The following is a 14,345-nucleotide window of genomic DNA, read 5'->3' on the forward strand; positions in this document are numbered from 1 at the left end:
AAGGCACAATTTGTCGGTTAAAAAAGAAAAGAAAAGACGGCGGGCTGGTCCACGGGGCTTCAACTTGAACTTGCCTCCGAAGGTGATTCCCATCCCATCGGCGATAGAATGAGAGGGCACAGATCGATTGAATCTTTAACATAGCCGAGTTGGTGATTTGTCACACACGACTCGAATCCCCCAGCGTAGCCGAATTAAAACTCGGATGATAGAATTATCACACACAAGCAAGATTCAAATCGCCCTCCCAAGTCACACCTAGAAAACCACTTTATACCGTGACTTATCACCCTCTCACATGCCTTACATTATCATCTTTTGCCACACTTTGAAGCTCTAATAAATACACAACAATTAATCTAACAAGTAAATGTACGACAAGTCTAACAATTAACCTGATAAGCAAATTCATCATTCTACCCTCTTTGAACAGCTGCCAAAATGCAACACACCAAAGTTCAATTAATATTAACTAGAATTCCTCAGTGACGAGTGTCTGCCCTCGTCTTAATTCAAAACTAGCAAACAAAAGCATCATCGATTTCAAAGAAAACACTAGAAATTATAGTCCCACAGCACCTTGCATAGCGATATTGTAACATTCCGAATGATGTAAGATAAATGATAATGGTCTGTTTGCTGATCAGGGAAGGTTACACCTTGTAACCTCTGCTCTTTCTTCTTCCTCTGGCCTTCTCAAACTTCCGCCCCTTGGCTCGAACATAAGGCTTTGTGTGGCTGTGTGGCACACCAGGCGCTTTGCCGAAGTGCTTAACAGCTTCCCTAGCATTCTTTGGCCCTCTCAAGACAATCTATAAACAATAAAAATCATGATGAGACAATTGTAGGATGCTGACGTCCTAAACAAGAATTCACAAAAGACAGATACGTATCTATTAAACACTAAATCAACCTGCTAGGCTGCAACAGGTAACCAAGTCCTTTAGCAGAGCTAAAAATTATAACACTCCACCTAAGCCATATTTTGTGGCACTACGATGGTCACACTACATTAAGTGACACATCAAGGTTTGGAAGCAAAACCATGAACTCAAGGCAAAGATGATGGAGTAAGAGTGGAGCTTCTCCTGATATTGCCATGAATGGAATGCCTCATTATGAGAAGCAATTAAGAAACACTCAGAAATGTACCATACATCATGAAAATTTCAATTCCAGATGGAACACCCTAACAAGGATAGAACAAGATTTCCTAGCTTCTAGCACAGCTGAAGCAATAATTTTCATGAATATTGGTGTGTATATCCCCTAAGAAAGTTATAAAATAAATAAAGAAAGAAAGAGGTTCCCTGGGACAAATAGTCAAATGCTCATCAATGTATCAGTATTAGCATGGTAAACATAAACATCACAAGGAACCCACAAAAAAGACACTTGAAGAAATGAATAAGCTCAGTTCCACACCAAATTAAAATATCCTTCATATATTGAATAAAATAAATTTAAGCAACATTCCAATCTTGCCAACCAAAATGCACACAAACAGACCTAATTACTTCAAAGTATGGCAGAAAAGAGTAAACACAAAGGTACAAAGGCAATTTCAGAAACCATTTCTATTAGTTGATTATAATAATCTAAGCAGACGATCACAAATATAGCAGCTAAGATTGACAAATTATATTGATGCAAACAATTACTTGTTGAAGTCTGTTCACAAGGATAAAACCATTAAGTTCCAAGCTTAAGCCTTTCTACTAGTAGACAAACCTTAAACGTCCCTGGCTTCAAGGATCTTGAGATCAATTCCAATTTTAAAGAGTATAAATCTTGAGAGAAAAACATTTTCTACAGACTTTGAGAGGGCAAAATAAGAGATATTATAAAATGTATATCATTAATTCATTATAGATAAATAACCAATTGAAAGGCACTAAATAACATTGAGGATGACATTATTACCCATCTTCTTAGCTCCACATGAATTAAAGTCTTTTTATGAATTCGTTGTTGCCTAAAGTAGCATATGCACCTCTAACCATTTATGAGAAGAGCCATGATACACTCAAGGAAAAATCTCAATGAAATGCTCAAGGATAGACACATAAATTCATGGCCCACCATTTCACTTTTTGCGAGCCATCATTTTATGTGTCTATCCTTGAGCATTTCATTGAGATTTTTTCCTTGAGCATATCATTTTTCTAATGAGAAATTCTAAAAATTTTCTTAACTTAGTGTTTATTTGTCAGGTAGGAAATTGAAGAAAAATGAAATGGTTAAACTAAAGAGAAATGAATTGTAATAGTTTATGTCCACTCTATTTCATTTTATCTTATTTACTCGGACAAAATAGGGAGAGAAATACTTTCACTTATTTGTTTGTGCCTATGAGATGTATAAAGTTCATCATCTTCCATTTTCACCCAATTTGGGTAAAAAAAAAAAAGGTAGGTAGGGGCAGAATGAATTAAGTTCCTTTTCTTCTCTATTTCATTTCTTTTCACTTATTTCTATGTAACATAGCATTAAGACATTCAGGGAACTGAAAAATAAAATAGAGCATGGTTTGTTCTTCAGAATAGAAGGGATAAACCAACATTCTATCATTTCGACTAACGAAATTGAGAATAAAAAGAAATTCAGGTAAGATGTCACAAAATACGCAATCCATAAAAGCTTAGGCAGCAACTTGATAAGACTTACTGTGTTCTGCCCAAGGGGAGATCGGAGGGCGAGTTGGTCAAATGTCAGGCACTCTCCTCCTGCTTTAAGTATCCTCGCCCTAGCAGTCTCCGTGAACCTCAAAGCTGTCACCTTCAAAGCCGGCACCTCATACACTCTCTTATCATCCGTCACCGTGCCAACGATCACGGCTATCTTGTTATCCTAATCCCAACCAAACAGATCAGTGGAGCTCAACGACAAAAATAAGAGAGCGAGAAAATTGAAAAGAAAACTAAAAGAATGCACCTGTCCGTCCATGAATTTGATAAGCCTCCTAAGGGAGATCGGCGGTCGATTGGTCTTGCTCATGAAAAGCCTCTTCAGTATTATCGCGTTGAATTTGCTCCCGGTCCTCCGCACCAGAAACTTGTAGAGCTGCTCAAAGAAGCAATATCACCATCAGAAGATCTATCTAATCGCTCAGTCAGAACAAAAACAAAGACAAAGCAAGTGCGTGCTCTAACCCTGACAAGGAGCTTGAGGTAGACATCGTCGGACTTGGGGGCGGTACGCCTTACCTTCTTGCTCCGGCCGCCAGCAATAAGATCGATACCCTGGCATAACAACAATGGAAAAGAAGGGTCAGAATCCAACGCCGAAGAGGGAAATGGAAACTGCAGAGAGAGGGTTAGCAGTTCGCACCATCGCCGACTTGCGTGAAGAACCGCCTCGATCGATCCTCAGCCGGCCCTAACCTTGTCGAGGTCTATTTAAAGCGACGAGAACCGAGCAATTAGGGTTTTGGCTATTGAAGATTTTACTCGTACTCGAGGAAGTACCCAGTTTTGGATCCGTTAATCGGGAGGCTGCAGACGGCCCAGATTAATTTCCCATCTCGTGGGGCCTGAACAACGTCCTACGGACCCAAGGGTCAGAACGTGAGTGTCTTACAAGATGTTTGTGAAGCAAAACTTCTTTAAATTTGGAGAATAATTGTGAACCGTCCGATCCCGCATCAAAGGCTGTAAATGAAATGAGAAATATGTAAGTTACTTTAGAACAAATTGTTTCAGTATCCTCAACCTCAGTTGAGAGATGGCAAATGTCTCGAGCAGATAGGGCAAGATAAGGGATGGTGAAGTTGAAGTTGAGGCAGTTTCCCATGAGTAATCGATGGCGTTCTTTCCCTTCCGTATCAGTTTGTGCACCTCAGGATTTCAGGTATATGTTATAGTATGATTATGCTAACACAGTAATCTATTTATACTAAAATAGTAAGCATGTAATAAATTTGTAAATAAAAAAAGTAAGGTTGAGAAATTGTATATCTCTGGTTGAAGTGTCGACGTGCCGACTGTCTTTAGAGAATTTATTGTCACCCACGGTGCAGAGGCTCTCTGGCAAAATTCTTCCAAGATCCGACAGCCACTCGCGTCATCCGTAGGTGCACTCCAAAACGAACGGCGCACTCGGACTCAACCTCAGATCGCTAAAAACCAAACCTCAGAACAGGGAAAAACTAAACTCTCAGCGAGCACAGACAGAACAGAGAAGGAGGAGAAAGCAGACTACTTTATTTTTTCGGTGTGAGGAATGATGAACAGAGGTGTTGCATTTATTCACGCCGAAGCATTGGCAGGTGCGTCGCCTCTTCAAGCGCGAGCAGGTGCGCTGCTTCCTCACGCGCGAACCAAACCCAAGAGTGCACACGGCTTGGGATAGAACCGAACCAGACCAAACCAGAGACTGGCAAAAACAAACCAGTCCGCCTGCAAGCGCGAGGCCCACGAGCTGGGGATTTGCACTCACCCCCTGCGCGCGATGATCGCGTGCGTCGCGCCCAGTTTATGGATTTCCGGCTCGAACCCCCCGAAATCACCTGATTTGGGCTCGGCCCGCGCATGCGTGTAGGCCCCCTTAACTTTGCTAAGCAAGGATGGAAGAGCTCCATATATAAGGCCTTCCAACCTTTCTTTGCTTAGCAATATGGGACTAAATGCATACTTCTATGCATTACAATAAGCAATGAAATAATTTGAATTAAAATACAACAATCCCCCACTAATTCAAATTATTTTGGTTGAAAACAAAGAAATGTTCTGAGGCTTGGTTGCAATGAGCTTTTAGTGAAAATACATTCCGGTTTGAATTTTCACATAAGTACACCAATCTTATTCATATAGGTTTGAAGTGAACTCAGCCTTGAACTTAAACCTTTTATATGTGAAAATCAATTGGTAACAACTCATCACGGGCGACGGTTGAATCTTCTGGGTTGGTGCATTACGGTCATGCCACCGAATCTTGTTTCATAAGTGCTAAGGAGAGTTGCCTAGACCCCCCACACTGCAGCCACATAGTTACACTTACATAGGTGAGTTCTCCAAGGATGTACTGCAAGCATCCTGTCATTAAGACCTTGAACTCATTAAGAGCTCTTAAGCTCATCCTTACTAGCAGTCAAGCATTTATCCGGGTAAGAGACTATGAGATTATATCTCAATCAATTTGATGCTTACGGTTCACCCTTATAACTTGTTTGTACCACATTGAACCTACTTCTTGGGATCTCCAATCAGATAGGTTGGGTTGCCGTTATAGGTAAAACCAGGATAGGCCTCAGTCCCATTCCCTTACTGGATCTCTTGATTTTCTCATAATCAAGTCCTTTAGTGAGTGGATCAGCAATATTATTTTTTGAACTTACAAAGTTCAATGACACCATTCCAAGAGACACTAACTCACGAATAGACTTTAATCTTATTCGTACATGTCTCTTCTGTTTCTGGTTATACTTGGAGCTTCTAATCTGAGCTATTATTGTTTGATTATCACAGTGTACTGAAATAGAAGGTATTGGCTTTATCATCAAGGGAATTTCAGAAAGAAGACCCTTAAGTCAATCAGCTTCAGTTACTGTGGTATCCAAAGCACATAATTCTGCCTCAGATGTAGAACGGGTTATAATCGTCTGTTTAACAGACCTCCAAGCAACTGCACCGCCTCCAAGTGTAAAGACATAACCAGTAACGCCTTTACACTCAGCAGTGTCAGCTATCCAACTAGCATCACTATATCCCTCCAGGACTGCAGGGAATCTCCCATACCACAAGCCCAAGGATATAGTATCTTTTAGGTATCTGAGTACTCTATCTAATGCATCTCAATGCGTTCTGTCCGGACAGCTAGTAAACTTGCTCAATTTCAATATAGCAAAAGAAATATCAGGTCTAGAACAATTTGCTAAATACATTAGACTATCTATTATTTGTGAGTATCTTAATTGAGACACTGCCACACCACTCTTATTCTTGTGGAGAGTTTTTGAAGGATCATAGGGTGTGACAACAGATTTAATTTGGCTATAGTCATATTTCTCTAATACTCTCTCAATATAGAGTGACTGAGAAATTGCTATTCCATCAGTTGAACGAGTCAACTTCAACCCTAAAATCATATCAGCACAACCCATATCCTTCATATCAAACTTACCACTTAAGAGGACCTTAGTCTCATTAATAATAGAAAGGTTAGAACAAAAAAGTAGAATATCATCTACATATAAACATAAGATAATATAATTATCACCTTTCATTTTAGCATATACACATTTATCAGAGTCATTCATTTCAAAGCCAAACGATAGCATAACACTATTAAATTTTTCGTGCCACTGCTTTGGGGCTTGCTTCAAACCATAAAGAGAGTTGACTAACCTACGGACTTTATTTTCATTTCCAGAAACTATATGTCCCTCAGGCTGATCAATATATATCTCTTCTTCAATATCTCCATTTAGGAATGCCGTTTTGACATCCATTTGATGGACCTCAAGATGATATATGGATGCCAATGCTATTAACACTCGGATTGTAGTAATTCTGGTAACAGGAGAATAAGTGTCAAAATAGTCAATCTCTTCTTTCTGTTTGAATCCCTTAGCAACTAGGCGAGCTTTGAATTTATCTACTGACCCATCAGGTTTTTGTTTTTTCTTAAACACCCATTTACATCCTATAGTGGTACACCCAGGAGGTAAATCTACCAACTCCCAAGTGACATTAGAGATAATAGAGTCCATTTCACTTTTAATAGTCTCTTTCCAGTGCTTAGCTTCAGGAGAAGCCATAGCATCTCTATATGTCACAGGGTCACCTTCTATATTATAGGTGATAAAGTCCTGGCCTAGATCCGTAGACACACGTTGCCTCTTGCTTCTTCTTAGTTCTGTATGCTCACTAGATTCATCTAGTCTGGAGTGACTTGAGGAAGGTGTACCTTCTACGGATAATGGGGCCTCTATAGAAGCAGACATATCTCTAGTAGGAATAATAGATATAGACTGAGGTGTTCTCGTCTTCATAGGAAATATATCCTCAAAAAATGTAGCATCACGAAGTTCTACAATAGTATTTGCATCTATTCCAGAAATTTCAGATTTAATAATCAGAAACCTATATGCAATACTATTTTGAGCATAACCCAAGAAGATAATCTACGATCTTTGGACCAAGTTTTTTCCTTCTGTGTTCAGGTACTAGTACCTTTGCAAGGCACCCCCACACTTTAAGGTATTTCAAACTTGTCCTCCGGCCTTTCCAAAGCTCATATGGGCTTTTATCCCTTGACCCCATGGGGACTCTATTTAACACATGACATGCAGTGTATAGAGCTTCCCCCCACATGTAGTTGGGTAACCCAGAACTGCCTAACATAGAATTAATCATATCTTCAAGGGTTCGATTTTTTCGTTCTGCTATACCGTTGGATTGAGGACTATATGCAGCAGTTACCTCGTGAATTATACCTGCATCTTGACAAACTTTTTGAAACAGGTTTGAGGTAAACTCTCCATCCCTATCAGACCTTAACCTCGTAATAGTTTTATTTGTTTGATTCTCAGCTTCGAGGTCTCTCGTTATTACACCGTTAAACTCACAACAGTTAGTATGAATCAATTCTAAAATATCAGAATTTCTATCAACTGATTTGAAGGGTTTATGTGGTTGTTTATATTGCACATAAACTTCATTTTCTGATTTTTGAATTTCTTCTTGTCAGATGAGACTACTACGTTTGCCTTTGGAATAAAATCCATAGACATTCTTTTATCATCATCTTTATGTTGCTTCCGATGTTCTTCTTCGATATTTAAGGCAATTATCAAATATTCTAGAGAGATTTTACCTCTCCGATGTTTAAGAGTCATGCCAAAATCTTCCCAACTCGGAGGTAATTTTTCGATGATAGACAAGACCTGAAATTTTTCGGGTAATGACATATCTCCTTCAGCAAGACCATGAATTTGAACTTAGAATTCATGTGTCTGCTCAACCACAGATTTGCCTTCAACCATTTTGAAGTTTAGGAATTTTGCCACAGCGTACTTTTCTAAACCAGAATTTTCAGAGTTGTATTTTTTATCTAAAGATTTCCACAGCTCTTTAGCCGAAGAGGCTGAGCAAACCACATCAAATAGTGCGTAGACAGGCGAAGGAGGATCTGTTTCTATAACGGAGACCGTTGTTGCCAACGTCTGAAGCGGAGGTGCGTCGCCTACCAGACTGGTAAAAACAAACCAGTCTACCTGCAAGCGCGAGGCCCACGAGCTAGGGATTTGCACCCCCCCTGCGCGCGATGATCGCGTGTGTCGCTCCCGATTTATGGATTTCCGGCTCGAACCCCCCGAAACCACTTAATTTGGGCTCGGCCTGCGTATGCGTGTAGGACCCCTTAACTTTGCTAAGCAAGGATACAAGGACTCCATATATAAGGCCTTCCAACCTTTCTTTACTTAGCAATGTGGGACTAAATGCATACTTCTATGCATTATAATAAGTAATGAAATAATTTGAATTAAAACACAACAGTATCATCTCTCTGATCTCTTCGAACACAATTTGAAAGAACATTAGAAGCTTGACTACCCAATTCGGAATGAACGACTGATTATGTACTATGTTATCTTGATGGTTTGTGGTAATGTGCCCAAAGTAATTTTGTTTGTGCCCATTAATTCTGTTTGGCCTATTCCAAGAAGCTCAAGTTTGATCTGCTCTCTAGAGATTAATACAGAGATTGCTGGATGCCCTTATTGATTTTCCTTTAAGCACAATTGAAAAAGAGAGGAGACAAAAAAAGAATTTGCACCTTGAGATGATAATCAAAAAACATAAAAACTAGATCTTGGTGAGTTTCCTATGTAATTAATCAAATGCTTGAAAGCACTGTGACAATTCATGCTCAATACCCTTGGTAAATGATTATTATTGCCAATCAATTTTTAACTTGTGGGAAACAAATGGTAAGTAATTGCCACTCATTCACAAATTTGTTTTAATCACTTTTTCTTTGTTATTATTTTAATGTGAGAATAGTGCTTTCGAACATTCCCAATGGATTGATCCTCTTAAGTGTAGTAGCTCAAAAGTAGTGATTTTTGGATTGTTAAGGACAATAAGCGTCTAAAAATAGAGATAAAAAGTTGCACCTTAAGGGACACTAATACTTTTGAGAGTGTTTGGAATTATTTTCGTCATGAAGAACGGTAATACCATGTAGCATATAGAGGGAGTAGTTGTCTTTTGGAATGATTTTCTGATATGTTTCTGATCATGTCTTTTGGAGTAGTAGTCTCTTGAGTTTGTTAATATTAAATTTGTTAATGTACTCTTGGATTATTGATATTGGATCTATTTGGCTTGAATTAGTTTGCAATCTGTATTGAAATATACTAATGTGGCATGCTTTTGTTTAGGCATCTGCAACCTGCCACCAAAACTCCTCCAAGGATGTAGAGGTTCGGCTACCACCATCAAGCTCTAAGGGATGCTAGAAACAAAACCTCCTTTCTCTCCTTCTTCTCCTAGCTTGAACCAGCCACCAAGGACTCCTCTTGTGTTGATGCCGCTGGCCACAAAGAAGGAAGAGAAAAGGAGAGGAGCTAGAAACAATGACCGGCCACCACCAAGGAAGAGAGGGAGGAAAATAGAATAGAGTTGTGTCTCATGAAGACACCCCTACCCTCTCTTTTATAATCCTTGGTCTTGGCAAATAAAGAAATTTAATTATAATTAAAATTTCCTTTATTTTCCTTGTCATTGGTTAATAAGGAAAATTTAATAAAAATTCCTTTTAACCTCTATCATGGCCAACCACCTAAAGAGCTCCAAATTAGGCAAGTTTTAAACACAAAATTAAAACTTCCTTATTTGTTTCCGGAAATTTTAAAATTAAAATTTCTCTAATAATTTTTTCCCTTCATGGTTGGTTATAAAAGAAAATTTTATAAATTAAAATCTTTCTTTTAAACATGTGGATGATTTTCAAAAAGGAAAGTTATCTTTAAAATTAAAATCTCCTTTCAATCTACAAATAAGGAAAGATATCAAATATTTTCTTAATTTTTTTGTAGAAACTTATAAAAGGAAATATTTAATTTTAAAAATCTCTTTTTAAATCATGAACATGGTTACAAAAAAAGGAAAGTTTTATCAAAATTTAAATCTTCCTTTCAATCTACAAATAAGAAAAGATATCAAATCTTTTTTTAATCTTTTGTAGAAAGTTATAAAAGGAAAGATTTAAATTTTAAACTCTCTTTTAAAATCATGGAATCCACATAAGAAAAATTTTAAAATAAAAATCCTTTTAATTTTCTTAGGGCCGGCCACACCATGCTTGGGCTCCAAGCATTGGCCGACCACCTACTTGGCTCATCCTATTGGTCTTAGCCGTCCCTAGCTTGGGCTCCAAGCTAGCTTGGCCAGCCCCATTAGGATAGGTAGGAAGGTGGGTATAATTCTCTATAATTAAGAGGCTACGATAGGGACCGAGAGGAGGATTTGGTTTTGGTCTCCCGATGAAATTAAGCTTCCCGTGTTCGCCCTGAACACCCAACTTAATTTCATCAATAATAATTTATACCACTAAAGAATTATTATTGAACTACCGTACCAATTCCAAATTACATTTTGGGCTCCTTCTTATTATGATTGTGTTAGTCTCACTGTGTTTAAGATGTCGAATGCCCACTAATTAAATGAGTTACTGACAACCCTCTTTAATTAATATCTTAGTCCAAGAGTAGTACCACTCAACTTCATCATCATGTCGGACTAAGTTCACCTGCAGGGTTTAACATGACAATCCTTATGAGCTCCTCTTGGGGACATTCTTAACCTAGACTACTAGGACACAATTTCCTTCTATAATCAACAACACACACTATTAGTAATATCATTTCCCAACTTATCGGACCTTTTGATTTATCGAGCTAAATCTCACCCTTTGATAAGTCAAAGAAATAAATACTAAATATATGTGTTTGTTATTATATTAGAATTAAGAGCGCACACTTCCATAATAACTAAGGTCTTGTTCTTTTATTAAGTCAGTATAAAAAAACTTACCTTAAATGATCCTACTCAATAAACTTAGAGTATACTAGTGTAATTTATTAGTCAAGATAAACTAATATCTAATTACACTACGACTATTCCAACGGTTTGTTCCTTTCCATCTTAGTCGTGAGCATCTGTTTATAATTTATAAAGAATTGATAACATGATCATTTGTGTGTGACACCACACACTATGTTATCTACAATATAAATTAATTGAACAACTACACTTAGCAAATAAATGTAGACATTTGACCAAATGTGATTCTTTTATTTCAAAATAAATGTTTACAAAAACTAGGCTTTTAGTATACACGCTAACAACTTTTTACGAGGCACGTGTTTGGTATGTTCGGACAGTGAGTCCCTTTTGCGTGCCTGAGGAAAGTATCTCGGAACGAGGTGAAAATGGATGAGGTGGTAAAAGAAGGAAGGACGGACGGTGGGGAGGCGGCGCATGTAGCGACCGGGGGCCGAACGAAAATATGGGTCGAAAATTACTTCCAGGTCCTTTTCGGAGGACCAAACGGCTATTTTTTACCTTGGAGGTTTGATTGGTCCAATGTACCAAGGACATGGAACAAAATGTAGATCTATGAATTCCGGACATTTTGACATATCATATGACTCATTCTGACTCCGGACGAGCAAGATATGAATTTTCAAAGGTGCCTGAATTATGTTTTTTTGCGTTTCGGGCCAACGGACGTCTTCTTCAGCGATTTCGCCCAACGCGGCTCTTGTAGCCCTCCCTCCCCTCTACGTGTCGCCATAGACGGTTCCATGTTCCGAGTCCCGGGTCAAAAGTTATCGCCATAAATGCGTACTCTCTCTCCTCCTTTTCTCTCTCCCACTAACTTTTTTTATTAGTTTTTTATTTTTATTTTATAATTAATTAATTAATTAATTAATTTGAATTTATTTTTTTTAATGAATTCATTAATGATTTAATCATAATTCCTAATTACTCCCACCTAAATACTACTTGTCGTCGCCTGCTTTACCGTCGTGTCATGCCGTCCGATCTCTTCGCGTGCTGTCCCGTCGTGTCTGCTCCTGTCCCCTCACGTGCAGTGCGGTTCCATCAACTACCGTCCCATCGTGTCAACTGTCATCCTATCATCTCGTGTCCCCACGCGTGCTCCCCGTCCTGTCATCTCATGTCCCTCGTGTGTGTGCTTGCCTATTCTCGTCTATTCTCGTTTCGTCTATTTTCATCTATTCTCGTCTCGTCTCGTCTATTCTCGTCTCATATATCCTCATCTCGTCTATTATCGTCTCGTCTTGTCTCGTCTATTCTCGTCTCGTCTCATCTCGTCTCGACTAATCTCGTCTATTCTCGTCTCATCTATTCTCGTCTCGTCTATTCTCGTCTCGTCTTGTCTCTTCTCGTATCCTATTGTCATTTCCTTTGGTGTCCTCTCCTGAGTTGTGCTGGCTAGTGCATGCAACAGCAAAAGCATAAAACATAAAGCATAAAGCAAAAGCATAAAGCATAAACCCAAAGCATAAAGGAAAAGCAAAAGCATAAAGGAAAAGCAAAAACGCAAAGCAAATGTCACAGTCAGTCTTGTCTCGTCACATCTCGTGTCATTTCTTCTCTGTCTATATTAAGATCCCCCTGGCTGAGCACCATCACCACCCTCTACGCCTCCTCTCTCTTCGACTTCTTCTTCTTCTTCTTCTTCTTCATGCTTATCCCACCACCCCCACCGGTGCTAGCTATCAACATGACCACCATCAACCCAGTCGTATTTTGGAAACTTCGGGCATATGATTTCCTATCCCTTTCCATCCACATCCAACCCAACTCTCCTCCGTCGTTCACCACCCGGAGAGATAGGCCGGTGTCACTGATTGAGATTGTGGGGAGAGTGGTAAGTGTGTAGCGCACCGACGAGACTCTGACCATCCGTGTCTACGATGGCAGCGGCAGCATTCCCTGTATCCTTTTCCTCCAACCACATGCCAAACACGGTGATTACGTCGTTGTGTCGCCAGACATCGCTCACAAGTAGGCCGCATCAGTTGAATCGGGGAAGCTTGTCCAAGTCCGAGGGAAGATCGCACTGAGTCCGAATGGGGCACTACAGCTTATTGGTTGTTCTGTTACCGTCGAACACGGTCCGAATGTCGAAGCCCTGCACATCTTGAAGTGCATCGAACTGACATCGTACGTATAGAATCAACCATAAACCAAGCATGCGTTAAGGCTATGTTATGCTAAGTTATGCTATGTTCGACATTTGTCCGATGCTGGTATCGTATGGTATGGTACGATACGATACATTATGCTTTTCCTTTTGCTTTTATGCTTTATGCATTTACTTTTGCTGTGGACGTGACAACCGGATGCCTCAGTTGTTATGTTATGTTATGTGACTTGGTGTAGTGTTATGTTATGTTTTAAAAAAACCTAAAACATGTGGTTGTCATCAACTCCATATAATACGATATGATACGGTATTATACGGTATGATACATGACGAGACAATCTATAATACTACGAAACGTGATGATATGATACAATACGATATGTTCCAATGCAATACGATACAATACGTTCCTATACGACATGATACGATACGTTCCTATACGATATGTTCACCATTCATTTCCTTTATCTTTTTCCTCCGATTATGTGCAATTTTTTGTTACAATGTTTTCCTTTCCCCCTTGTGCGTCCATTTAGCACAAAGCCCATTTGGACAGCATGCAATTTAGCACAAAGCTCATTGAGCACAAAGACCATATAAGCCACATCACATTTAGCATATAGGCCAAAGCCCAATTAACTCATGTAGGCCAATTAGGTCATTTAACCCATTTAGCCTATTTAGCCCATCAAGCACATTTAGCCCATTTATCGCATTTAACCCAAGTAGGTCATTGACCATTTGAACCTATGACCATTTAGCCGAAAGCCCATTTGGACAAAGCCCATCTAGGCAAAAGCTCATTTAGCACAATAGCCATGTAGCCCAAAGCACACTTAGGTCACAACACATTTAGTTGACGTGACAACTTTATAATGGTCTTGTCACATCAAGAATCCACCCTAAACCCTTAACCCTTAACCCTTGAACCTTAACCCATAAACCCTTAACCCTTTACCCTTAATCCTTAACCCTTAACCCTTAACCGTTAACATCTAACCCTTAACCCCTAAACCCTTAACCCTTAATCCTTAACCCTTAACCCTTAACTCTTAACCCTTAACCCTTAACCATTAACCATTAACCCTAAACCCCTAAACTGTTAAGCCTTAACCCTTAATCCTTAACCCTTAACCCTAAACCCTAAACCCTTAACCCTC

At 39.2% G+C, this 14,345-nt stretch overlaps 1 protein-coding gene and 1 pseudogene across 1 annotated transcript; both read right to left on the reverse strand.

Annotated features, from left to right (window-relative positions):
• Positions 1–439: 439 nt before the first annotated feature.
• On the reverse strand, positions 440–3,457 carry LOC122009982 (60S ribosomal protein L18-2-like). The gene is made up of 5 exons (XM_042566310.1): positions 3,331–3,457; positions 3,153–3,242; positions 2,935–3,063; positions 2,668–2,850; positions 440–812 (listed from the first exon to the last, which is right to left on the reverse strand). The coding sequence occupies exons 1-5, from the start codon at positions 3,331–3,333 to the stop codon at positions 654–656; spliced, it is 564 nt and encodes a 187-aa protein (XP_042422244.1). The 5' UTR covers positions 3,334–3,457; the 3' UTR covers positions 440–653.
• On the reverse strand, positions 1,305–1,380 carry LOC122013209 (annotated as a pseudogene).
• Positions 3,458–14,345: the final 10,888 nt, after the last annotated feature.

Source organism: Zingiber officinale, chromosome 8A, assembly GCF_018446385.1.
Source record: "Zingiber officinale cultivar Zhangliang chromosome 8A, Zo_v1.1, whole genome shotgun sequence".
In the NCBI taxonomy this organism is placed as follows: domain Eukaryota; kingdom Viridiplantae; phylum Streptophyta; class Magnoliopsida; order Zingiberales; family Zingiberaceae; genus Zingiber; species Zingiber officinale.